At 37.4% G+C, this 26,292-nt stretch overlaps 3 protein-coding genes across 5 annotated transcripts; 2 read left to right on the forward strand and 1 right to left on the reverse strand.

Annotated features, from left to right (window-relative positions):
* Window positions 1-1,813: 1,813 nt before the first annotated feature.
* Window positions 1,814-7,728, forward strand: LOC137040987 (cytochrome P450 2J2-like). The gene is made up of 9 exons (XM_067416872.1): window positions 1,814-2,055; window positions 2,383-2,545; window positions 2,652-2,801; window positions 2,901-3,058; window positions 3,136-3,312; window positions 5,375-5,516; window positions 5,598-5,785; window positions 5,960-6,101; window positions 6,528-7,728. Exons 1-9 carry the CDS (start codon window positions 1,876-1,878, stop codon window positions 6,701-6,703), a joined length of 1,476 nt encoding a protein of 491 aa, XP_067272973.1. The 5' UTR covers window positions 1,814-1,875; the 3' UTR covers window positions 6,704-7,728.
* Window positions 7,729-7,872: 144 nt separating this feature from the next.
* LOC137040980 (cytochrome P450 2J2-like) lies at window positions 7,873-17,167 on the reverse strand. 2 transcript variants are annotated; one of them, XM_067416862.1, is made up of 9 exons: window positions 16,298-17,167; window positions 15,996-16,158; window positions 15,742-15,891; window positions 14,191-14,351; window positions 13,872-14,048; window positions 12,443-12,584; window positions 12,083-12,270; window positions 10,999-11,140; window positions 9,864-10,867 (listed from the first exon to the last, which is right to left on the reverse strand). In XM_067416862.1, the coding sequence occupies exons 1-9, from the start codon at window positions 16,505-16,507 to the stop codon at window positions 10,692-10,694; spliced, it is 1,509 nt and encodes a 502-aa protein (XP_067272963.1). In that variant the 5' UTR covers window positions 16,508-17,167; the 3' UTR covers window positions 9,864-10,691. The 2 variants fall into 2 exon arrangements, with proteins under 2 accessions (XP_067272964.1, XP_067272963.1); XM_067416863.1 differs by lacking the exons at window positions 9,864-10,867; window positions 10,999-11,140 and adding an exon at window positions 7,873-9,851.
* A 142-nt stretch (window positions 17,168-17,309) lies between these two features.
* Window positions 17,310-24,531, forward strand: cyp2ad3 (cytochrome P450, family 2, subfamily AD, polypeptide 3). 2 transcript variants are annotated; one of them, XM_067416869.1, is made up of 10 exons: window positions 17,310-17,624; window positions 17,781-17,943; window positions 18,727-18,876; window positions 20,275-20,432; window positions 20,510-20,686; window positions 20,855-20,996; window positions 21,205-21,392; window positions 22,917-23,058; window positions 23,794-23,972; window positions 24,221-24,531. In XM_067416869.1, exons 1-9 carry the CDS (start codon window positions 17,442-17,444, stop codon window positions 23,967-23,969), a joined length of 1,479 nt encoding a protein of 492 aa, XP_067272970.1. In that variant the 5' UTR covers window positions 17,310-17,441; the 3' UTR covers window positions 23,970-23,972; window positions 24,221-24,531. The 2 variants fall into 2 exon arrangements, with proteins under 2 accessions (XP_067272970.1, XP_067272968.1); XM_067416867.1 differs by having other exon boundaries at window positions 23,794-24,531.
* Window positions 24,532-26,292: the final 1,761 nt, after the last annotated feature.

A 26,292-nucleotide genomic window follows, 5' to 3' on the forward strand; every position in this document is an offset into this window, starting at 1 on the left:
AACACTGTTTGCTAGTCGATATTCATAACATTACGTTATTATAAAATGTTAGTTCCACTCCCTGAGTCTGATTGGTCAATTAACTTATTCACGATAAAACACGGCTGCCGCTTCAACAGTTCTCTGTATCAGAGACACCATTAGCAACCATTTTTTAGGGCTGGTCGATTCCGAAATTTTTGGAATCGATTCCGATTCCAATTCCTGTTTCCGGAATCGACGGAGTCGATTCCAAGAATCGATTCCGCACTGTTGTTTTCGATTCCTTTTCGATTCTTCTTTTTTTTAACAAAATCGATGGTGAACCTAGTTCCGGAGTGACCGCAGGATACAAGGATGTAGAAAGTATCCTTCTCCGAAACTTTATTTGTAAAATGATGATACATTTCCATAACTCTGATGAATTTTAAATGATGGATTCTCCTGAAATGGCCCATATAGCCCAGAAGTAAATGCGATTTAGCGTAATAAATCAAAGGATAGCACATTATTCATGGATGTGCATTTATTGCATGTTTAAAACTACATGACATGTCTAAAATGCATGTGCACAGTTAAGTTAAATGACTACATTCAAATAAGTGCTTGCACAGAATGTACGAGGTAAAATAACCACAATATTAAAGAAAAAAAATTATATAAGAGTGCGCAGTTTATTTGTCAATCAGATGCGCGAGCAAGTTGCGTTCATTACTATAGCAACATAGACTCGGTCATTAAGCTGTACTCTAGTCTAGGCACATTTTCTTTCAGTTATCAATGGATTAATGAAAATAAAAGAAAATAGAAAATTGAAATAAGACCCTCACATCTGCATCTGTAAGCAGCGCTCAAAACCTACCGTTGTGGATAACAGAACCATTTCACAATTTAAAATTATGTTTTTGTGTGCAAAATGTAGCAAACTTGTCCACGATGCAGGATCACAGAAGGAAACAATGACAATAAACACTATTAAACTAAGTGAAGGAAAGGTATAGTAATAATCAGCAATATGCGTTCACATACGGCTTGATTTGAACGTTTCATACCATAAAAATAAGTAGTTAGAATTACGTTCTAGTGACGTCATCACACAATGACGCAAAAAAACCGCTGAATTGCTTTATTTTTAACTCGTAATTTGAAACTAACTGTTCAAAAGAACCTTTTGCAAAAAATAAATAGACTTCCAATCATTATTAGTAAGCGAGAGACAAGTGAATAAAGAGGAGTCGATTCCCCGCGATGGAATCGACTCTCGATTCCCAACGCCTTGGAATCGAGGAATCGATTCTTTTTGGAATCGATTCCCAGCCCTACCATTTTTAGCAAAGTAAACATGTTTGTTCTCATTGATGCTCGTATTATTGTGATAGAGATTAAATGAGAGAGTATATTAATTACTTCTATTAAGATTTAGCATTTTCCTTCAGGTCAGTCAGTCCTATGTTCATAATTAAAAATCAATTTTAATGTCAGCTGGGATATCTTTATATTTGGTGCTTTATATTTGTGAAACAAACACTTACATCTTGGATGCCCTGGGGGTCAGATAAACTTAACATTTTCACTTCTGGGTGAAACTCATTAGATTTTAGTTGACTAAATCTACTGTAGATTGAGTCAACTAAAACAACTCAGGTGACGTAAAAAAGACTAAAACTGAATGGCATTTTACTCAAAATGAACAAACGGGATGAATCCGTATTTCATGGGACGGGTAGCAACCTTGGTCCCATTCTCTGTCCTTTCTGGAATCTGGTGTGCCTTACGTAATATAGGGACTAACTCCTCCCCTCAGTCCTGTACAAAAGACTTGTACCATGAACTTTTACAGACCACAGATCTCAAACAAGACCAAGTTAAAGGGAACCTGCCATTTGCTCTTCCACCATGATGCACTTCATATTTGACAGCTTTGATTTTAAAAGCTGGATCATTTTATTTTTTGTATTTCTGCTTATTGCTGATATAATCAAAAACAAGAATCCTTCCAATTTCCCCCCAGGACCCTGGCCTCTGCCATTCCTGGGAACTATCTTCACTAAGATGGATTTTAGGACCATGCATGAGGTAGGAGCTCAAACATACATTCGTTTTACCGCTGATTTCATTTATTTTCCTGTTTCTGGATCATTTTTTTAAAAACTATATTAATGTTCTTGGGGGTGTATTCACAAAACATTGTTAGGCTAAAAGTAGCTCCTAACTTGCCAATTTAGAAGAAACTCTTAATATTGGGAATGTCAGTCTGAATTTTAGGACTCCTACATTTTGGCTCTAAGAGTATTTCACAAAGCATTTTAGTGTTAAACCAGTTCCTAAATATGTGAAGAGTTAGGGGTAGTCAAGAGAACTTACTAAGTCACTAAGACCAAATAAATCTATTTTTTATTTCAGTTGGCTGAAGTCTACGGGAAGGTGTTCAGCCTAAGAGTGGGCAGTGAGAAATTGGTGATCGTGTCTGGATATAAAATGGTAAAGGAGGCCCTCATTACTCATAACGACAGTTTCATCGACCGTCCACATGTCCCACTGTTTCATAAAATTTACAAGGCAATTGGTAAGTTAACTGATAGTAATGCTTAAACTTAAAACAATTATTATCATTAAATGGAGTTGGAGATTTCTTAATGATAATCAAACTTTTATGTTTCCATGTCATGTAGGTTTAACAATGAGTAATGGATACCCGTGGAAGACGCATAGGAAGTTTGCTGCCTCCCATTTGCGGACCTTTGGAGAGGAGAGGAAAAATCTTGAGCTCAGGATCCAACAAGAGTCTGTCTACCTTTGTGATGCTTTTAGGACAGAAAAAGGTATTGTCTAAATGTCTGGAGAAGTTTAGTTCATTGTGGCCAAGAAGGATTGAAAACAATTAGCCAGTTTGATAAATATCCTTGCTTTCTCCCAAACAGGACCTTTCAACCCTATGGTCATCTTAAACGGTGCGGTCTCAAACACCGTTGCCTGTTTGCTATTTGGACAACGCTTTGACTATCATGATGAATGTTACAAAAGAATTCTGTGTCTTGACAATGAATGTGTTCAGTTAGCAGGCTCTCCCAGAGCACAGGTACTGATTTATCACAGCATCTTTAGACATTACTGTTAAAAATCTGCATTCATCACCCGGTATATAATCTCTTACAGCTCTATAATGCCTGTCCTTGGCTCTTGGAATATTTACCTGGCCCCCACCAGACCATCTTTTCCAACTATATAGAGATCATAGACTTCCTGAAAGGAGAAATCAGTAAACACAGAGTGGACTGGGACCCTTTAAACCCACGCGACTTAATAGACAACTACCTGACTGAGATGGAAAAGGTACATTGAAGTGGGATTTTTTCTTAATTATTTAATTTCAGTGTTTGGATTAAGGCACTACAAACTAGGCTAATGCGTTACTGTTATTCCACTACTTTTAGCGGTAACACGCATGTAACTAAATATTTTTTTAATGCAATTACAATTACTGAAATTTAAATGAGTTTGTTACTCACATTACTTTTGTTTGTTTTGAAAAATGAACACTTGTCGACAAGAAACTCAAATCTAGGCCCTACCCCGGCCTTTGTTAGGTAGCTACACATTGTTGCAGCTATTAAAATAGTTCAGTTTTGTTTTTAATGTCAAAGTAGTTATATTTTGTTTCTTTATTAAGTTAATTTAGAAAAATGTTTGGAGCATTTTTTTTGTTTGTTAAATTATTTGTATTTATTTTTTAAAGTGACGACCAAGCGGCGCAGCGACCAACAGTGAGTTAACCCAGGTTTAGGCTCTCAAATTAACCCTGGACTTCTCTTGCCTATAATAAAATCCATAGATATCAAACACTTAAAGCTTCACAATGTTACTTCAAATGTTTAGCCTACTATCACCACCACAGTAAAAATACATTTTTGATAAGTTGAAGTTAGGCTGATTGTATAGGCGCTCGCAAAAGAAACGGGCTACACAATATAAACAAATAAAAAAAATAAAAACATGCAGGTTGTCTTACCTTACACCTCTCCGCAAAATGAATATAAAACAAATCTTCAATTCTTGCGCTGTACATTTAATAAAGGAACACCATTTTTGCCCTGTTAATTACTATATAGCTAGCTCTAAAAGTCACGTTTGTGTTTAACTCTTCAGTACAGTTCATATTCAAAAAGCCAACATAAAAGCAAACATAAAAGCAAACATAAAAGCAAACATAAAAGCAAACATAAAAGTAACATAAAATTACTTTCCCTAGTCACTAATTGCTTTTGATATAGGCCTACAGTAGGCCTAATTGGTAAAGTAATTCAGTTACGTTTAAAATAATTAGTTACTGTAACCAGTGATGGGAATAACAGCGTTATACATAAACGGCATTACTAACGGAATTAGTTTTCAGTAACAAGTAATCATACGAATTAAAGTTTTGCCCGCTACAACGCCGTTACCGTTACCAAGAAAAAAATGTGGCGTTACAATAACTAATTGAGCTCACTGAAGCGGTTTTCATCCGAACACGCGCGCTCTGTCAGGCGGACCTGCATCGTATTTTTTCTCTGGGTGTTGGTGTGTGTGTGTGTGCACACGTGTTGGGGGGGGGGGGGGGGGGGGTGCACACATAACTGATGATGATTTGTTTATAAATCAATCAATACTTTATTTATATAGCACTTTTACTATGACGATTGTTTCAAAGTAGCTTCACAGTGTTTTGGTGCAGTTTAAACACACACACACACACACACACACAAACGCACACACACACACAAAAAAGCAAAAAAGCGATGGCAAGTCCAACAAATTCAAATGTAGCTTTCGCAAACTGGAAGTATAAACACCACTTTCCCCTCGTTGAGGTGAAAGGTAAGGATGATTAATTAACGTGCACATCGGTGGCAAGTAATTCTAATCTAATGAAGCATCTTCTCACATCGTCACATGCGGCCACAAAATGATTAGCTATTAACCCAGGTGAGGTGATAATGTGAGCTCCACCACCAAAGGAGTAGTATAGTACTGACTATGTTTACAATATAGTAAGCCGAGTGATAATATTTACAATAATGTATTGAATTTGATAGGTGTCTTTATTGTCCAACAGCAACATTACAATAGTGTAGATTAATGTACAATGTTTATAATAATAATTTATTCTATTTAGTGTCCAAATCCTTAATTTAACATATTTAATATTGGGGGCATCCAAGTTATTTGACATATTTGAACATTTAATAAAAGAAAGTAACACAGTAGTTACATTCTCTGGTTATATTACTTATATTGATGTAACTCAGTTACTATTTGTGATAAGTAACTAGTAACTAATTACTTTTTTTAAGTAACATGCCCAACACTGTTTAATTCAAATGTTCAATAATCCAATACTGCCCCTCCTCCCCAGAAAAAGAGTGACCCTGAGGCTGGTTTTAACATCGAATCATTAGTGATAACTTGCCTAGATGTGATTGAGGCCGGGACAGAGACCGGCGCTACTACATTGCGCTGGGGTCTACTTTTTATGATCAAATTTCCAGAAATACAGGGTTAGTGTGGTTTAAGTTTTTATTTATTGGTTAAAGCATATTCCACATACAAATTATAACTAACTTGTATTTCCCATTCAGAAAAGGTCCAGGCAGAGATAGACAGGGAGATCGGACAGTCACGTCAACCTTGCTTAGCCGACAGAGATAATATGCCCTACACTGTTGCTGTCACCCATGAGATTCAAAGATTTGGGGATATTGTTCCACTGGGATTCCCTAAGCAATCTGTTAAAGACACAACACTAGGGGGATACTTCATTCCTAAGGTATGAATTATATTCTATTTCATTTGAGATTAGTTCAATCTTGGTTGAAATATAGACTTATAAGTATTTTCATATGTATAGAAAATTATCTGATGTTGGCATAAAATTCTTAAGACATCAGTTTATGTACTGGATGCTGTAAAACAGCAAATGTTTTCATTCTCTCTTTATTAGGGCACCTCTATTACAACAAACCTGTCTTCAGTCCTGCATGATCCAAACGAATGGGAAACCCCAGACACCTTTAACCCAGGACACTTCCTGGATGAAAATGGCCAGTTTAGGAAGAGAGATGCCTTCATGCCATTTTCAGCAGGTAATGCTTTGTAAACACACCACTTGATAGATCTTCTTAAAAAGTAAAATGCTATTTTTCTTTTGGACTTCTGGTATTAAACACACAAGAATGAGTCCAGCACACACTAATTTAACTTGATGTACCTAACTACACTGAGTTGAAGAGGATATGCTTTTATAAATAAAAATAAACTAACCAATGTGTGCACCGATCAGGCATAACATATTGAATGACAGGTGAAGTAATTAAAGGGTTAGTTCACTCAAAAATGAAATTTATGTCATTAATTAGAGTCGCAACTATGTGGCGAAAACAAGCTTCCATAGGCATGCTGGGTTTCCTGGGTTAGCAGCGATATAGCCATTCTTAGTTTTTTTTCTTTCTTTTTTTCTTGTCAATGCTACAATATGAAGTGTAAATTTGCCTTTTGGCATTTGCTTACAGGTAAGAGAGCGTGTGTGGGAGAGCAGCTGGCTCGTAATGTGCTCTTCCTGTTCTTCACGTCCCTTCTGCAGCAGTTCTCCATCTCCAAATGTCCAGGAGAGGAACCCAGTTTGGAGGGCGAGCTTTGGTTCACAAATGCTCCTGCTCCCTTCCGCGTTTGTGTGTCCTCACGCTAGAACAAAGCAAAGTCATTCAAATCAGACAAATTCAATTTTTTCTGATATGTTGTTTTCTGGCTGAACATCAACCGTAATGAAATCACAAGTTTTACTTTGTTACCATTTTCAAAATGCAGTATCATTGCAATCTTCATTTCACTTCCTGTAATGCAAACAGTAGAGCATGGCACTAGCGACGCCAAATTATACTGGGCTGCTGAATGCTTGATTCTGACTGGTTGACGAACGTACTAAGGTATGCAATTGTTTTCAGTGAAACGCAAAACTAACGTATTTCCAGCAGGTTTGGACCACACTGCAGTTCCATATCAAATGATTTCAGTTTGGTTTGATTTCAAAGGTCATTATAGCCGACAATAGCAAAAGAAACAAAACCCACAACGACACTGATCAAACAAATAAATATAGTAAACATAGGGATAAAAACTAATTATTTTTATGATTTATTAGGTTATGTACTGTTTCTCTTTATATTTCTATGGCTGTCAAATAGTTAGCTGGTGGAGTAAATTTTACTTATTTTAGATTTAACAAATTATATAATGCATTGTAATGTTTTCTAAAGCGGATGTCATAAAAAAATGTCAGTAGACCAGGACAATTTTAAAACCAGTGCTTAATTCATAAAAAATACAAACTGGAAGAAAGAACACCCAGCAAACAGTTGGACATTTAATGACTTTTGAAGAGACGTCCCTCCAACAAACTGGAAGACATCCTCATGGTCTATCATGGTGATCTCCAACATCATGGTCTATCTATGCAATTTTAGGATTTTTTTTTTTTTTTAACAGATTTATGCCGCCCTACTGTGACTATTTTTGGCCAGGGACGAGCGGGGCTACATAAGGTTTATACCTGAGTCTCTTATATACCTTATTCTCAAATGTTGTATAGCAGACTTGTTTTCTTATGTATAATTGTTCATGTATCCATATGTGTATTAATGGCCTGTGTAAACGATGCATAGAAGTGGAGCTAATCATATGTCATGGAAATAAATTACACCCGAGTTGAACATAGGTCATGTAAAATATATCTTTTATCGTCTTTTATTTACTTAAACTTCGACCGATTGAAGGAATGTTTCACAGACTCATTTCTAAAACAGATGCGGTGTTATGTAACACGGGCCCCAGACCCCTGAGAGGCCTCTTCCTCTTCAATCCTGAACTAATGTGTACAGTGTAGAGACCACACATAACAAGCTCCCTTTTAGATTCAGTGTGTGTGCTTGTTTTTTTTAAGGATAAATGTCCCTGTCTGACTACTGGTGTGCAAGAGGTCCACTTTTAACGGGTTTATTTGTTCAATCAATTCGAACTATTGAATTGAATGGATTGTATTAATTTTATGCAATGTTAAAAAAGTGTTATAGGTAAAGTTAGAACGTGAAAATGGAGCAGCACGTATTAGGCCTACACTACATATCACAGTGAATAAGAGGAAAAGAGCAAAACAAGGGTGTTTTATTACTTCTCCCAACCCTCTCAACTACTTAATCATTCAGAAACAAAGGCTCTGGATTCCAGTAAAGGCATTCATATGTGGCATTACACCACGTATTATGTACATAGACTGTGCTACTATTCATCAAGAACTGTCTTACTAAAACACTTTTGCAATGATTGCACAGATGTTCATATCTGCTGTCGTGTGTGTGTGTGTGTGTGGTTTATCTCTTAGTTCAACTGTATAATTCAGCCATTATTTATGACCTGGTGAAGATTATTTTGCAATGAGTTGTAGTTCACACGGAGGCTGGACTGGGGGCTGGTGTTTTTGTTGGAAACTATAGTATAAACAATAGACATTGCATAACATAGTTACATAACAGCTCCTGATCTGTTCATATGCCCCCTTGCTGCGGACAGAGACCCATTTTAACTGTTTTCTGTTCTCTTAGATAAAAACTGCATGTGAACTGTCTCTCACACACACCCTTTCTGCAACAGCTGAAATAAGTTTACTTACAGGGGTTTGCTGTCCAAGGACTCAGCCATGATTGTATACTCTTTATACGAGTGCATGGTTTTAAAAGCTGCTTGTTTTTGATATTTCCCATCCTAGGAAATGTCTTCACTGACGTTAACTATAAAACTGTGGACCAGGTGAGGCACTCTTGAATTAAGACTGAAATAATAATTTATTAAAAATGTTTTTTGCACAAATAAAAACAGTCCTTAAGGACTGTTCACTTAAAGGCACAATATGTAATTTTCGCCGCTAGGGTTTGCTTATTCTAAACACAGGTGTAGCTTGATGAATAAGTGAATTTGTAGAATCATGGGAGTTGTCATCTTCACCTCTAGAGACGAACAGTGGAAAATTATTAGACAAGATTAGGGCAAAAATCACATTGATGGATGAGCGAATGTATTACAGATTTATTAGCGTTACTGTATATGAATCAGGGTGGAGCGGAACGAGACGCTGGAGCGATTGCTAATGAGAGACGAGCGACACACGGCTCAAGATCAGAGGAGCTTTTATTCTGTCAGACGAGCACTTCCGCTTCTTCGGCTCGTGTGTGTGTGTGTGTGTGTGTGTGTGGGAATGCAGCGCTGCTTTATCATATCACACACATCTGAGTGTGCTGAGAGTGATGTTATAATGCTACTCTGTGCGTTCACTCGGCGCTACTATGAGACACTTGTTCACACTGCAGTGAGAGATGGATATTAGGCGGTAAATCAAGAACACCAGATTTAAACAATAAGACTAACTGTGATGAGCTGGAGAAAAATCATTAGTTTATGTCCATCAATGATCCAAACAGTTGCTCTCCTGTCTAATAAAACACATCAGATATTAAAGAGGCTTTGGTGTTTCCATGGTTTCTACAAAATAAAACCGAATTCAAAGATAACGCAGGTATGATGTCATTGATAGGTCGCATGACGGTCGCAGTCCGTGTCCGGGTTAAAATCACTGATTTCTCAGGATTTAAACATTCTTGGAAAAATTTGGGATAATTTAAGTACACAAGTCAACAAAATATATAACTGTTCTAGTAAAAATACAATTATAGATTATATTTACCTTTGCCACCTGAAGATGAATCTTTGTATGATCAACAAGATGAAGGTGTCCAATAATCGGTAAAGCCCATGGTCCAGGAGGAAAGTTCTTCGGTGTTTTATGCCTGATATAATCACCCAACAGTAAAAACACACAGGAAAATATCAAAACTGTCCTGATATCGATCCACTCGTAAAGACGCAGCAGGTCCATGATGTACTTTATTTTGTAGTACTGTTAGGTTTAAGTGTTTAAATTTAAGTAGGCTACTACAACAACTATTTTACAAAGTTTACATGATCTACTCATTGCATTAATTTGATCTGCCTTTCATGGCACAAATTCACCTGATGCCTTATATAAGGCTATTACGTAATATACCGAAAGTTAAACTGGAGCCTTCACCTTTCTCTCCTTTGTTTTCTTTTGTTTGTGTTGTTTAAACAAGATATCAGTTTGAAAAGTTGGTTCACTTTACAGTCACTCATAATTGATTACTTTTTATAGGAGTAAGAAATATTAAGCTTCACTTTTTGCAGCACAACATTCATCATATAAATGAGGATTACTAGAAAATATTTTTCCTGTACAGAAAAGGGCAAGGCAGCATCTCTTCACCTGAATTTGCCCTCAGCATCTAGGAAGTGACCTGGATTAAAAGGGGAAAATATTATTTTTAATGTATTATAGACATGTTTACACTGCCTACCTGTGATTTGACCTTGTCTGTAGTGTTGACTATGATTGTGGATTACCCTTTCAATAAATACTGCATTTGGATCTTCAGCCTTTGTCTCAGAGCAGTATGTTACAATGAGAGACATTTTTAAAAAGGTTAGAAGCTTCATTTGTCTACTTGAAGCTGCAGTTTTATTTGGTTTAGATCATTTTAAACAATGTCAGATGAAGAAACAGTATAATTCTACTTTAAATATGGAGCACTGATGTAAAATGTACACATTAATCAACGAGGAGTGAAACTTATTTGAAACGGCTTTGGGGAAAGTGTCATTCCGAATTTAAAGTCCAAGCTAGTTTGAGTTCCCTCTGGAGGAGAGAGAGTGAAGGATTGCAGAAAGGATGTGAAGAAGAGAAAGAGCTCCATTCGGGCAAGCGATTCTCCTGGACAAGATCGTTTTCCTTGAGAGGATGAAATAAAGACAGATACGTTTATACTGTACAGAATCTCAAACCATGTTTTAAAGTGTATATGCAAACTTGTGCAATATCTTATGTATACATTTTTATAAAGACAAAAAAAGTCTGCTTACCTACTGAGAAAGGAATAAAGGCTTCAGGTTTTTCAAACTCGCCTTGTGTGTTCAGAAAATGCTCAGGGTCAAATGAATGTGGAGTCTTCCACTTGGTCGGATCAAACAGTACTGAGGTCAGGTTAGGAATGATCTGTGTACCCTTAAATGTAGAAAAAAAGGACAAATGGACCAACATAAACTATTCCATGGTGCATATTAATTGCCATGCCATGTCAGCAGCTGAGGCAAAAACTAATGGCAAAAATTGTTTAAGTACCGATTAACCCTTTAACTGTCACCCCCCTTTTTGGGAATTGATGTGAAAATGCATGATCCAAATTTAAATTTGTAATTAAACAATGCTTTGGAATATACACTCAGTAGATTATCGCTGAAGTGAAAGCACTTTAATGAAAGTTTGACAAAGTTATGGAAGTTAAAATCACTGTAAATCATGTGCTGTAATATTTTTTTTTATTTAATATAAAATATATACTTTACAAAATAATTTACTCTCTAAAATTACTATATTATCAAATCCATACATCTAACCAAGTTGTGTTCCAAAAAATTTCAAAGACAAAAATCGAAGATCCTATAGCATTTTCTTTATGCGCTTTACCAAAAATGACCACCAGGGGTGTCTCCCACATCCCATGCAATCTTCTGCAACAAATTAATCAATTTCTGTCCAAATATTACTTTTATCACAAAATAGTCATCAATTATGGAACCTTCAGAGTTCAGAACGTTCTGACAGACCTGTGTCATGTCAAGATAAGAAAAGGTTTTGACTTTAAAGTAGTTAAAATAATTTTTTTTAAATATGAAACCTGACCCCACCCACTATGGAGGAGCATGCTAAATAATTTAAAGTACCGTTTCCATGGTAACACAACTTCCAATTTCCAAATGATTATGTAAGCTTTCGGATGATACCTAATTCATGATGATTACTAAAATATGTGATTACTAAAAAAGAGGTGATGGACGGTGATAGTTAAGGGGTCTGGTATGGCAAGTATGTTGGTTTAAAAGTCGGCTTATATACAAAATCATGCCAATGCTATAAAGGTTTGCTAAGTTTTGTCATTCATCTCACCTTCGGAATGAAATATCCTTCCAATATTGCATCTTCATTAGTCATTCTGGGCACACTAAGGGGCACAACGTTGCCCATTCTCTGGACCTCATGGATAACGGCGTCAGTGTACGGCATACTGGGTCGGTCAGCTATGTTGGGTCGGCGCGACGCTCCAACTACTTCGTCTATTTCTGCCTGCACCTTTTCTGAGCATATGAATATGATATTAGATACCAAAATTCCACAACATGTGTCTAACATATTTAATGAATATAATTGTAGTCAAATTAGTTTATGATCCTTATTAGCCTATGATGTGTCTGCATTTTGCATTATATTTCCAAGTATGGACAAAACTGTTAATCTGGAGCAGTTTACCTTGGATTTCTGGGTATTTCATCATGTATACTAAGGCCCACAGTAAAGTGGTAGATGTGGTCTCAGTTCCAGCCACAAACAAATCAAGCACAGCATATTGCAGACCCTCTTCATTAAATCCTGCTTCCAGATCATCTTTCCTCTAAAAAGAACAGAGACATTATAACCAGCACAGGGTAGACATTAGTGGTGGGACAAAATATCGACAGGGTAATATATCATTGCACGTCTCCGTGCGATGCGATAATTGATATGCTGGTACCAAATATTGATATTTTAATTAAAGGGGTCATATAATGCCATTTTTGTACAAGTTAATACGATTATTTAGTGTCTAAATTAAAACTTTGTAATATACTTTAATAAAAAATTCTATTTAGTATTCTAAAGAATTTAACCTGGTGAAAAGCATCTGTTTTCAGCAAGCCGTTTCTGTGCATGTGCCTTTTATGCTAATGAGCTGTGCTCACCCCGCCCCTCTTTTCTGTGGGGGCTTTGAGTGTGAAGCGTTGCTTAGACAACAGGAGAAAGTTTGACAACGCGAGTCTCTTAGGACACATCTGTGCGAGCTCAACCGCATCAATTCGATATATCAGATATATCAACATCAAAATGACTGCTGTGTTCATTATTACACCCAAGAACAGAACACCACAATCGCTTAGACACCATTCTGCTCCAGCGTATCCACAATGGCGGACAGCTTGTACTTGCTCAGGGCGGGTCTGAGCTGAAACGCTGCTGTCAATCAACAATCGTGGGAGGGGTGTCCGATCGTGACGTCACACATCGAACGCCTTGATTTCAGACAGGTGAAAACATATAAGGAGATTTAAAAAAACACTTAATGGATTTTTATCATTATAGGATGGTTGTGTACAGTCACTACCAACACACATTGATGTACAATCAACTTGTAAAAGTGCATGTACCATTATATAACAAAATGGTATTGGTAAATGGTAACAAAATTATTTTATATAATAAAATAAGGAGCCATAAATAGATTTCCCTGCTCCCAGCGTGGCTACTTCATGGCTCCTCAAGGTGGCGCTCAACACATAAATAAGGGAAACGTGAACATAATTTAACTAAGAAGTTTTTAATAAGATGACAGACAGCAGTGTGAGTAAAATAACAGCCACGTTTAAGTCCAAAGTCTGGAATACCTGCACTTAACCTTTTCACAGGCATTTTGTTTTCATAGTTAGACTGATACCATGATGTAGGATTGTCTAGAGATATATTGATTATTACAGGATTGCTGTATTGTGATGATATCATGAGCCGTGTATCATGACGTACCCTGGGATTCCCACGCCTAGTAGACATGATGGATAAAGCAAACTAACTAAAAAAAATTGAATATTTCTGTGTTTATAAAAAGTCATATTTTCTTCAAAATGTCTGTGATAGAGAATAACAGTACCTTCTGGATCTCAGTAAGATAGCAGTCTATAAAATCTCTGGGTGAAGAAGGGTCCCAGTCTGCATGATGCTTGTCCACCTCTTCTCTAATAAAAGCACAAACTTGATTGAAGCAGGAAAACAGGTCTTTATGAGGTCCTGGGAGGAGGCCCATAACACGGGGGAACACACTGTAAAGCTATAATGGACACAGAGCAGGTCAACTTGGGTGGGCACCATTATTATATTCATGTCGTTTTCAACTAGTGCACTTCATGAGTGCTAATGACACCATATCTCCACATCTTTTTATCTCATCGTCAGAATGATAATTGTAGTACCTGTATCCACACGGAAGTTTGTAGCTTAAGGGCTTTAGACATCAGACTAAGCATGTTCAGAAACCTCTGGTCAGTGTACTCAAACCTCCTGCCAAACACCATGGAGCAGATGATGTTGGAGACGGCATTGTTAACTAAGTAATGAGGATCGAATGGCACTCCTAACAGAACAAAATGACAGGTAAAGATGGTTTCAGTTTCAAAATAACTTTCATTTTAGTGTATTGCTATACAAATACTAAGTTGTTGCTTGCTTGTCAAAGGAATGATATTTTGGTTGTCCTTACATCTTATGTCCTTATCCCTCTGGTAATCCTCACTTAGTTAGGGGTCAAACTTGTGATCTTCGGCAGTCAAAATATACCAAAGAATTTTTTTTTTAAATATATGTATTATTTCAATTATATTTATTCTATAATATTTCATATTTTTAGCAGGTTTCATGGTACGAGACGATATTCACCTCTAAGTTATGCAGCATTTTTTTCTATATAAAATTATACATGTATTCGAAAAATAAATAGATGACTCTCTTTTTATATAGTGGGTTTAAATTTGCATTTGGATATAAATAGCGGCAGTGGCCTAAACCATTTATACTGTAAACAATCCTATTTCTTAAAATAATTTTGTCTGGCCCAACCAAGTCTCACGTAGCCACACCTTTAGACTGACGGAAGAAGGACTGGACTCTATCGCAGCTTTCATTGATAAAGGAACGCCCAAAAGGGGGTTTGACTGACATGCAACCAATGTCAGTCAATGCAACCAATCACAGTTTATTGTTAGGGGCGTGAAAATGTAAAGTCGATGTCCCTGCAATAACAGAATGGTGTACATTCAAACACTTTTGTAAAAATCCAGCGTTTGGTTGATCCTGGTAATCACTCATTGTCAGTTGTAAACACTACAGCATTCTTCTTCCATTAGGGAGTTTGACGTCCGTAAGGCGCTAGAGAACGCAAAACACATTCATCTCGCAGACGTTCTGTAGAATTCAACAAAACAGAGGACAACCTCAAAACTCCTGAAGTGTTTCCAGATAAGCGTGCCATATGCATCACACATTCAGCCAACGGTCCTTGACGTGATGTATGAGGCCGAGACTAGGCCCAACCAGACATCAGAGGGTGGAGTTAGTGTAAATAGCATTTGCCAACAAGGTGGGCTATTTGCACTTAGTGTAGACACTGATAAAGCTTTAGACAAGTCTACTTCACATGGCTGTTTTGCTTGTTTTTTATGGCGGTATTTTTTGAAAAATAAATGTGTTCATACAGCAAGTAGTGCCATAAAGTCCCCTTCATCATACCAATCAAAACAGTTCAAAACGTAAAGCACCAGAGGGTTATTATCTGTAATACTCCAGTTAGAGAATACAACAATAATGCCTTTTATTTTTAAGCATTTCTAAACCTAAATCAGTTTAGAAATACTTAAAAGTGACTTATTCCTTAAATATTAAACGCAATACAAATATAATACAAAATTCTGATTATAACAAACAAGCACAGTAAACCTAATTCTCTCAGCAATGCTGCTGATCTTTACCATTGGTATCCATGATGGTCTTGTGCAGAAATTTGTACTCTTCCATGATGATGAATTCAAGGCTCCTCTTTCCCACACCGAAATATTTGAGAGTACTAATAGTGAAACGCCTCTGCTGCTTCCAGCTGTAGCCATTATTGAAGGTTACACCTGTTGCCAGACATTACACAATATGAAAGATGTGATACAGTATTACAGTATTTAGAGAGCATTAGAATCTAATTTGATGCCTTCTCCCCAACATTTATGTATACCTTGGCACTTGATTATTTTTTTCAGCACGTCATTGGTTGGGCGTCCTGTGAAGTTGTTTGCTTGATCGACAAGAGCTTTCTTTACCATGCTGTAGGTATTCACAACAACAGTGTTTAAGCTTCCCAGCCGCAAGCTGAAAATGTTGCCATAGTGGTCTGACAACTGCAGGGAAACAGTTGAAAAGAAATAAAGAAAACACTCAGGGATTAAGACATACTACTAGACCCTATCTGAAATAAACACATTATATAATCATACTTTGAAATCACAGCATTAGTGGGGACGGGGGAACGTAAATTACCTTAGTTAAATGATTATGAGGTTGTGTAACATCCAGGTGGAAAACATTCCCAACACAAGGAAGAGGTGTGGGTCCGGGGGGATAGTTTCTTGGCTTCCTGTTTCTTAGCTGGTCTGAGATTAGAAGAAAGATGAGGAACAACAGTAGCACAGTCCCCGCATCTGTCCAATGCACCGAGGCTAAAGACAGCAAAATGTGCTCCAAAACCATTTTCAAGAGTGTATCTCCTTTTAACAAGACTGCAGTTTTATGTTTACTTCCTGGTTACTTACTACGACAAAACATGCTCTGAAATAAACATTCAGAGACAGCGAGGCTGTTCGTGAACGAAACGGTGTGTTTTTTTTGTTTTTTTTAAGTTAAGTGATAATCACATCCACGCACTTCTATTACCGAAGTCAAATCTCTTTGTTTTGAACATGGTTTTGAAGTGCTTTAAGAGAATCGATTCCGGGAATCGACTCTTTTGCCGTGTCCGAGATCGCTCACTTGCTTACTGATTCTCTAATCCCTTATAGTAGCTATAGGTAACAGACAGGGTAGTGTTGATGGCTAGGTACTTATAAGGTCATCGCTAAATTGGACATATTTTATTGTGTATAACGACTACAATCTTGTATTATTCCCGACCCCATTTGATTCCATCGACTCCCACGGTGAGAGTTGGAGTCGACTCCAAAAAAACTGTAGGCTAATCAATACATACTGAATAATAAAAGAAAAAATGAATCATGCCTAGCAAGACAAAATTATATTAATAATAATAAACGGATAATAGATGATCTGACTGGAAATGATTATGTGGTATATAAAATAATGTAGCTTATGCGATTCCGTTGTTCTGATTCTTTTTGCCTCAGAGTAATGTTAGTAATCAGTTTTCCCACTTTCTCTTAAGGGACTTTTGTAATTTCTCTTTTTCCTCTGTACTTTTCTAAGCGGGGCCGTGCACTTTGTCCCAAGCACGGAGAGGTGTGAATGTGAAATCGCCGTCTAGGGAGGGGAGGGGCCTGGTCTCCCTGCGGTGCGCTTCCTCCAGTTGCATCGCCCAAACAATCCTTTTTCTAGTCTAACATTTGCACTGCAGGGCTCTTAATTCTTTGATTTTCTTTGACAAAGGGAACGTGCCATTTTCTTTAACATCATGATCCTGCACTTTATTTATCAATACTTTGATTTTAAAAGCTGGATCATTTTAGGTTTAGCTTTACTGCTGCTTGCAGATATGATCAAATATAAAAATCCTTCGAGGTTCCCCCCAGGACCCTGGCCTCTACCATTCCTGGGAAATGTCTTCACTGAGATAGATTTTAAGAACATGGATAAGGTAAGTGCAAATTATGTTAAATTAATTGCTCAACGTTTATTTGTCTGTTGATTTACATTCTTTAAGACAGAATTTATGTGTTTCTGTGTATAAAAGCCTATATATATATATATATATACAATTATTATTATTATTTTATTGTTTTTTTAATTTCAGTTGGCTAAAGTCTATGGGAAGGTGTTCAGCCTAAGAGTGGGTAGTGATAAAATGATAATCGTGTCTGGATATAAAATGGTAAAGGAGGCCCTCATTACTCAGATTGACAGTTTCATTGACCGTCCACATGTCCCACTGTTTCATAAAGTTTTTAAAGGAATTGGTAAGTACACCAACCATTATGACCTTTTTGCTTAAAAAGGCAACACTCTATTCGCTAGTCGGTATTCATAACATTATTTGTTATTATAAAACGTTAGTTAGACTCCTTGATTCTGATTGGTCAATATATTTATTTATGATATGATTTATTTTATAATGGCTATGACTGCTTCACCCAATAGTTCTCTGTATCACAACACTCTTAGCAACATAAATACATTTGTTCTCATTGAAGCTCGTATTATTGTGATAGAGAGTGAGTGAGCGAGTGGATTACCTGCATTCAGATTTAGCATTTTCCTTCAGTTCAGTCTTAGGTTCATAATAAAAAAATCAGTTTGAATGTAGGCTGTGATATCTTGTGCTTTAAACAGTAAAGGGGTTTTCCCTGTCAGAGCTAGTCTAAGCATTTGTCAGTTGCATCTTGTTCCATGTTCAAAAGTTTCAGTTCTTTCAATATAAATTTATTCAACTCAGTTATAAAACAATGTTTGCTGCCATCTTATGGTGTAATGTAACTTCTTCTGCTGCTGTTCATAATCAGGGACTATTTTTTTCCAGTAGAAGGAAAGCTTTTAGTGACTTTACTTCATGAAATTTGCATTTATACATATCTTTTTGGCTTTAATATTTCTATTGTTTCGTAAAAGCAATAAGGTGGTACTCGAGGCTAGTGCTGTATCGTGAGTAAGTCACGGCTGAACACCGCCTCTCATACATTATTGCTATACATAACAGTACCTGTTTGGTTCTTGAAATTCTTGAATTCATTCATATTATAAAGGAACGATACTGAGTAATGGATACCTGTGGAGGATGCATAGGAAGTTTGCTGTCTCCCATTTGCGGTCTTTTGGGGAGGGGAAGAAAAGTCTTGAGCTCAGGATCCAACAAGAGTCTGTCTACCTTTGTGATGCTTTTAGGACAGAAAAAGGTATCGTCTGATTTTTAAATATATTTGGAATAAATAAATACATACAGTGAGGAAAATAAGTATTTGAACACCCTGCTATTTTTCCAAGTTCTCCCACTTGGAAATCATGGAGGGGTCTGACATTTTTATCGTAGGTGCATGTCCACTGTGAGAGACATAATCTAAAAAAAAAATCAAAAATCACAATGTATGATTTTTGTAACTATTTATTTGTATGATACAGCTGCAAATAAGTATTTGAACACCTGAGAAAATCAGTGTTAATATTTGGTACAGTATAGCCTTTGTTTGCAATTACAGAGGTCAAACGTTTCCTGTAGTTTTTCACCAGGTTTGCACACACTGCAGGAGAGGGATTTTGGCCCACTCCTCCACACAGATCTTCATGTCATGTTGGAAGACCCAGCCTTGACCCATCTAAAATGCTCTAACTAAGGGAAGGAGGTTGTTCCCCAAAATCTCGCAATACATGGCCCCGGTCATCCTCTGCTTAATACAGTGCAGTCACCCTGTCCCATGTGCAGAAAAACACCCCCAAAGCATGATGCTACCACCCCCATGCTTCACAGTAGCGATGGTGTTCTTGGAATGGTACTCATCATTCTTCTTCCTCCAAACACGTTTAGTCTATTTTGGTCTCATCTGACCACATGACTTTCTCCCATGACTCCTCTGGATCATCCAAATGGTCACTGGCAAACTGAAGACAGGCATGGACATGTGCTTGTTTAAGCAGGGGAACCTTCCGTGCCATGCATGATTTTAAACCATGACGTCTTAGTGTATTACCAACAGTAACCTTGAAAGCGGTGGTCACCAGCTCTTTTCAGGTCATTAAAAAGCTCCTCCGTGTAGTTCTGGGCTGATTTCTCACCTTTTCTTATGATCATTGAGACCCCACAAGGTGAGATCTTGCATGGAGCCCCAGTCCGAGGAAGATTGACAGTCATGTTTAGCTTCTTCCATTTTCTAATGATTGCTCCAGCAGTGGACCTTTTTTTCACCAAGCTGCTTGGCATTTCCCCCGTAGCCCTTTCCATCCTTGTAGAAGTGTACAATTTTGTCTCTAGTGTCTTTGGACAGCTCTTTGGTCTTGGCCATGTTAGTAGTTGGATTCTTACTGATTGTATGGGGTGGACAGGTGTCTTTATGCAGCTAACGACCTCAAACAGGTGCATCTAATTTAGGATAATAAATAGAGTGGCGGTGGACATTTTAAAGGCAGACTAACAGGTCTTTGAGGGTCAGAATTCTAGCTGATAGACAGGTGTTTAAATACTTTTTAACCCCTTCATGATTTCCAAGTGGAAGAACTTGCAAAATGGCAGGGTGTTCAAATACTTATTTTTCTCACCGTATCCAATGTATACATGCATAACTGTGTTTTCTCTCAAATAGAACCTTTCAACCCTATGGTCACCTTAAACAGTGCCGTCTCAAATATCATTTCCTGTTTGATATTTGGACAACGCTTTGACTATCATGATGAATGTTACAAAAGAATTCTGCGTCTTGACAATGAATGTGTTCAGTTAGCAGGCTCTCCTAGAGCACAGGTACTGATTTCTCACAGCATCTTTAGACATTACTGTTAAAAATCTGCATTAATCACCCTTTATATCATCTCTTACAGCTCTATAATGTCTGTCCTTGGCTCTTGGAATATTTACCTGGCCCCCACCAGACCATGTTTTCCAACTATAAGGAGATCACAAACTTCCTGAGAGGAGAAATCAGTAAACACAGAGAGGACTGGGACCCTTTAAACCCACGTGACTTAATAGACAACTACCTGACTGAGATGGAAAAGGTATAGTAACTTAAGTAGCATTTTTTTTTGTTTATGCTTTTGAAATACTTTGTATAATTTGCAGGCATTTGTTTTGATTTTGCCATTTGATCAACCTAAGACATTATTTTAAAAAGAGTGTAAATTAGTATTTTTTTTTTGTGTGCACATTTTTACATTGATTTCCAGAAAAAGAGTGACCCCGAGGCTGGTTTTAACATTGAAGGGTTAGTGATAACTTGCCTAGACCTGATTGAGGCCGGGACAGAGAGCACAACTACAACATTGCGCTGGGGCCTACTTTTTATGATCAAGTTCCCAGAAATACAGGGTGAGTTTACATTTCTCATTTTCCGAGCAGGAGTGATCATGGTTCTTTATTTACAGCTTGCAGGACGGAAATTAAGACCTGTGCAAGGAAGAAATTGTATATGTCATCTGCAAGTTTGCTTGGGAATGCATCAGGTCCAGCAGCTTTCTATGAATGAGTTTGTCTGTAAAGACACAATATACAAGTAATATATGCATTTCCCATTCAGAAAAGGTCCAGGCAGAGATAGACAGGGAGATCGGACAGTCACGTCAACCTTGCTTAGCCGACAGAAACAATATGCCCTACACTGATGCTGTTATCCATGAGATTCAAAGATTTGGGGATATTGTTCCACTGGGATTCCCTAAACAAGCTGTTAAAGACACAACACTAGGGGGATACTTCATTCCTAAGGTATGAATTCTATTCTATTTTATTAGACTACACTCTAAAAACTAATACTATGATTTACTCAATTTTTTTGGTGAAACATTTTTACACTAAAAAAATTGAGTAAATTTTAAAGCAGTGAAATCAATTATAGACACCATATGAACTGAGTAAATGTAAGTAAAAAATTTAAGTAGATCTGAGTAACGGCATTTGTTACATTAACAAATTCAATTGAGTAGAAAAAATTGGGTAAAAAGCATTTAAAAACCAATATTTATGACTAATATGAACTGTTTTTACTTATGAGTATTACTAACTTGTATAGTATAACTTTAATTTCCTCTAAACCTTTGTAAAATACTCCACAGTCCACACAAACACACTGACATGGCCTTTATTGTCGATGAGTAAGTTACAGCAATAACGTTACAGCATATACTGTTTTGACATGTTAAGAATAACAGTTATTTTACAACATTTAAACTCATGTAACAGACATTTTAGAAGTAAAAATGAAACATTTAAAAGTAATTCAAGTGTAATCAACCGGTCTGTTATCCCATTTCCACCGTATCAGCGCTGTTTCTCGAGCCTGAGATGGACTAACTTTACGGTCTGCGGGTGGACTTTGAACTTGAGACCGGTTTCATTCGTAGCTGAAAGATGGTGCGAGGCGCCAGACTCCATAACCTGACAATAAACAAACAGTGCCCAGTTTAAATAAGATTTTATCATCCAAATTAATTATATTCATTATCTTTACGAATAAAGTTGTGTGTTTTGAGCAACACAGCAGGCGTTTCAAAGACCAACGCCACACGTTAACTTAAGGTGACTCACACTGCGTCCCTAGATGTTGTTTTGAATTAAACAAAATGCCTTTTAGCACAGTAACGATTATATAGATAAAACAAAACATACAAACCTGAATTTCACAGAGGAAATGCCCCAATTCTGCGATGCTGAGAAGAAGAAACTGCTCTGGTGACTGAGGAGAATTCAAATATCCGCACTTACTCAACCGTCGAGCTGTCGTCCCGTCAGAGGGTGGGGGAGGGGTGCATTGTTTTAATCGAGTAAACTTACTCAATTTCTTCAGTGTGTGTTAAATATTAATAATCTTGATTTTAATTAAGTAATATTTGTGGTTCTTAAAACATATCGGTTTAATTCTCCATTCTCAAATATTTTGAAATAAATTTCACAAATGTATTAAGTATATTTAAAATAAATAATAGGTTATTTGAATACTAAATTATTTTAGTGAAAAAAGCTTAAATATAACTATACATTTTAGACAAAATTAACTGTTGGATTTTTAGTCAATTATTTTGGTATGTTTAACTAAAACCATCAAGTAAATGATATTGAGAGATTTTATTAAGTTAATAAAGTTAATTATTACTGTGATATTTACTAAGCCACTGAATTATTTTTTAGAGTGTAGTCAAAGTATAGTCTCGGTTGAAATATAGACATAAGTATTTTCATATTTATTCTATTCTATTCCTGTCTAGAATAATGTTTTCATTCTCTCTTTATTAGGGCACCTCTATTACAACAAACCTGTCTTCAGTCCTGCATGATCCAAATGAATGGGAAACCCCAGACACCTTTAACCCAGGACACTTCCTGGATGAAAATGGCCAGTTTAGGAAGAGAGATGCCTTCATGCCATTTTCAGCAGGTAATGCTTTGTAAACACACCACTTGATATATCTTCTTTAAAAGTGATATGCTTTTATTTAAAGGGTTACTTCAGTGATTAGCATATGGCTTTGTATCAGTAGAAACCCTGGAGTATATTCAAAATTATTGTGCTTCCCCCCCTCATATTTATATATCGATTTATAAATTTTATTTCTGGAAAAATTCCTCTGATGATGCAAATTGACGATATTTGCGTCATCGGAGGAATTTTTGGCCAAAGGCTAAAGACTACAGCCAGCAGAGGGAGCCATTTCCGCATGTTTTCAATCTGCGCATGGGGAATGGGAGATTGCACGCACAGTTCAGCTCAGCAGCTGCAGGCATTGTAAACAGAGCTATGCTGAGCAATGTAAGTCTTTTAACTTCTCAAATTAATTTCTATGAAAGTTAAGCTTCCAAAGGCATGAAGTGAAGACGTGCCAGACTGAACACGCGCTTTTGGAGTGGCCTCACAGGGCAGCGAAGCATTCTGAGAATTGTTGTCTTTCATCCCCATGAAACAAAAATACATTTTCTTTTCTTAGTCTAGAAGGCACAAAATTCACAAATAATTTCACATTTCTTCATTAATGACCCAGTTTATATACAGATTAATCTTCCCAGCCCTGAAGTACCCCTTTAATCCTTTTCATTGACTTTGGGTCAGTATTAAATTTATTTTGTCTTTCCCAAGTTAGGAATTTTAACTTCAGCTGATGGCATTTGCTTACAGGTAAGAGAGCATGTTTGGGAGAACAGCTGGCTCGTCAGGAGCTCTTCCTGTTCTTCACGTCCCTGCTGCAGCAGTTCTCCATCTCCAAATGTCCAGGAGAGGAACCCAGTTTGGAGGGCGAGATATGGTTCACATATGCACCTGCTCCCTTCCGCATTTGTGTGTCCTCACGTTAGAATGTATGTATGTTTCTTATATGTCTACTCTTTTTTACTTTTTACCATTATATCTGTTTGAATGCATTGATAAATAGAAAGCCATGTATCAAAAAATAATCAATTTTTATATTTGCATGTTTTTCCACCCTGGTAATTTTGGAAGCACATATACTATAATTTCAACAAAAAACAATGACAAATAAAAAGTCCAGAAAATCTGATATAAAGCAAGCATGTGTACAATATACACTCAGTTAATATACCCCCAGATTTCAATCCAATCGAGCATCTGTGGGATGTGCTGAACAAACAAGTCTGATCCATGGAAGCCCTAACTCGCAACTTACAGGACATAAAACGATATCTGAATATTCAATATCTACTGAGTTGACAAAAACTGTGTTGTTTAAAAAAAATGTACCGGTAGGCAAGCTGGCACACCTGTATCTACTAACAAGTTATTCTTTGTGACCAATATCTTCACAATGTTTTAATGCTAATAGCTATTTTATTCTGATGTAAAAAGTTTATGTAATATCAACACATCTATCTTGTATTAATAAAAAACTTGTGTAGTCTACTGTGTAAATTATTTAGTGTTATTTTGATGTTTATATAAATCACAGCTATATCTCATTATAAATATATCTGCTACGTGCAGAATCGATGGGTAGATTGATGGATTGGATAGTATAGGTGCAAGAAAGGAACAGTGGTGAACCAGCGATAGGATCACGGGCGGCCAAGGCTCATTGATGCACGTGAGGAGCGAAGGCTGGCCTGTGGGTCCGATCAAACAGGCGAGCTACTGTAGTTCAAACTGCTCAAGAAGTTACTGCTGATTCAGATAGAAAGGTTTCAGAATACACAGAGCATCACAGTTTGTTGCGTATGGGGCTGCATAGCGGCAGACCAGTCAGGATGCCCGTGCTGACCCCTGTCCACCAGCGAAAGCAAAAACATGGGCACGTGAGCATCAGAACTGGACCACATAGCAATGGAAGACGGTGGCCTGGTCTGATGAATCATGTTTTCTTTTACATCACGGGGAAGGCCGGCTGCTTACCTGAGAAACACATGGCACCAAGATGCACTAATGGAAGATGGTAAGCTGGCGAAGGCAGTGTGATGCTTTGGGGTCCTTGAGTCCTGCCATTCATGTGGATGTTACTTTGACATGTTCCACCTACCTAAGCATTGTTGCAGACCATGTACACCCTTTTATGGAGACCGTATTTCCTGGTGGCTCTTTCAGCAGGATAATGCGCCCTGCCACAAAACAAAAATGGTTCAGGAATGGTTTGAGGAGCACAACAACGAGTTTGAGGTGTTGATTTGGCCTCCATATCCCCCAGATCTCAATCCAATCGAGCATCTGTGGGATGTGCTGAACAAACAAGTCCAATCCATGGAGGCCCCACCTCACAACTTACACGACATTAAACAATCTGCTGCTTACATCTTGGTGTTAGATATCACAGCACACCTTCAGGGGTCTATTGGAGTCAATGCCTCGATTGGTCAGAGCAGTTTTGGTAGCATTGCAGGGACCAACACAATATTAGGTCATAATGTTATGCCTTATCAGTGTGATTTTATATCATCTCTTGTTCCTACTGTTTCTACATGTTTCTTTTACTCTTGATAGATTTGTGTTCATAGGGGTCTAGGGTTGCCACCTTCAGTGTGGCAAAATAAGGGCAATCTGGGTGTCCAGAATGGGTAATAATTTTTGTCAACAACCTTTTTCACTGATGAAACGAGAGGATAACTAATGACCAAAACTAATGACGAAAATCTACTGTCATTTTCTAGCCTGACGTGGTCATACTCAATTCTAGTCAGAATATGAGTCTGAAACTGCTCCATTGGGCTGTGATTATGGCGCGTGTTTCAACCGAACCAGGAAAGACATCAATTGGATAGACCTACAACCAATCAGAGCAACGAAGCGACGCATTGTCAAATGTCAACAGAGCTCAACTGCACTGTGTTGCCAAGTCTGCTTTTTTTTCCGCGGGTTGTTTTCTATGTCCGCGGGTTGAAGCGACTAATATGTGATATATAGACCCATGAGTGCGAATTTTAGCAGGCAACCTTGCCAAAATAACACATTTTACCCCCAAACGCCATTTTCCCCCGGAGAACCCCCCGAGAAGCTATTTTTTAGGGCTAGTAGTTGGCGGGTTTTGTTGTAAAAATTTGGCAACCCTGTCTGCACGCGCGCTAGTATCAGGCTGGAATTTACATTTACATTTTTACATTTATGCATTTAGCAGACGCTTTTATCCAAAGCGACTTACAACTCAGGAGAACAGGAAGCGATCCGTCAAGAAGAGGC

The sequence above is a fragment of the Pseudorasbora parva genome, chromosome 15 (assembly GCF_024679245.1).
Source record: "Pseudorasbora parva isolate DD20220531a chromosome 15, ASM2467924v1, whole genome shotgun sequence".
Classification (NCBI taxonomy): Eukaryota; Metazoa; Chordata; class Actinopteri; order Cypriniformes; family Gobionidae; genus Pseudorasbora; species Pseudorasbora parva.

What these genes read in the sequence shown, in the direction of transcription:
- LOC137040987 (XM_067416872.1), top strand. Translation starts at nt 1,876, where the DNA reads ATGATGCACTTCATATTTGACAGCTTTGATTTTAAAAGCTGGATCATT. An exon ending in TAAAATTTACAAGGCAATTG is followed by an intron (nt 2,546 to 2,651) that starts GTAAGTTAACTG and finishes CATGTCATGTAG; the next exon opens with GTTTAACAATGAGTAATGGA. An exon ending in ACCTGACTGAGATGGAAAAG is followed by an intron (nt 3,313 to 5,374) that starts GTACATTGAAGT and finishes CCTCCTCCCCAG; the next exon opens with AAAAAGAGTGACCCTGAGGC.
- LOC137040980 (XM_067416862.1), bottom strand. Translation starts at nt 16,507, where the DNA reads ATGGTTTTGGAGCACATTTTGCTGTCTTTAGCCTCGGTGCATTGGACA. An exon ending in GACCATCATGGATACCAATG is followed by an intron (nt 14,352 to 15,741) that starts GTAAAGATCAGC and finishes TTGTTCTGTTAG; the next exon opens with GAGTGCCATTCGATCCTCAT. An exon ending in AAGGATATTTCATTCCGAAG is followed by an intron (nt 11,141 to 12,082) that starts GTGAGATGAATG and finishes TCTACATTTAAG; the next exon opens with GGTACACAGATCATTCCTAA.
- cyp2ad3 (XM_067416867.1), top strand. Translation starts at nt 17,442, where the DNA reads ATGATCCTGCACTTTATTTATCAATACTTTGATTTTAAAAGCTGGATC. An exon ending in TAAAGTTTTTAAAGGAATTG is followed by an intron (nt 17,944 to 18,726) that starts GTAAGTACACCA and finishes CATATTATAAAG; the next exon opens with GAACGATACTGAGTAATGGA. An exon ending in ACCTGACTGAGATGGAAAAG is followed by an intron (nt 20,687 to 20,854) that starts GTATAGTAACTT and finishes ATTGATTTCCAG; the next exon opens with AAAAAGAGTGACCCCGAGGC.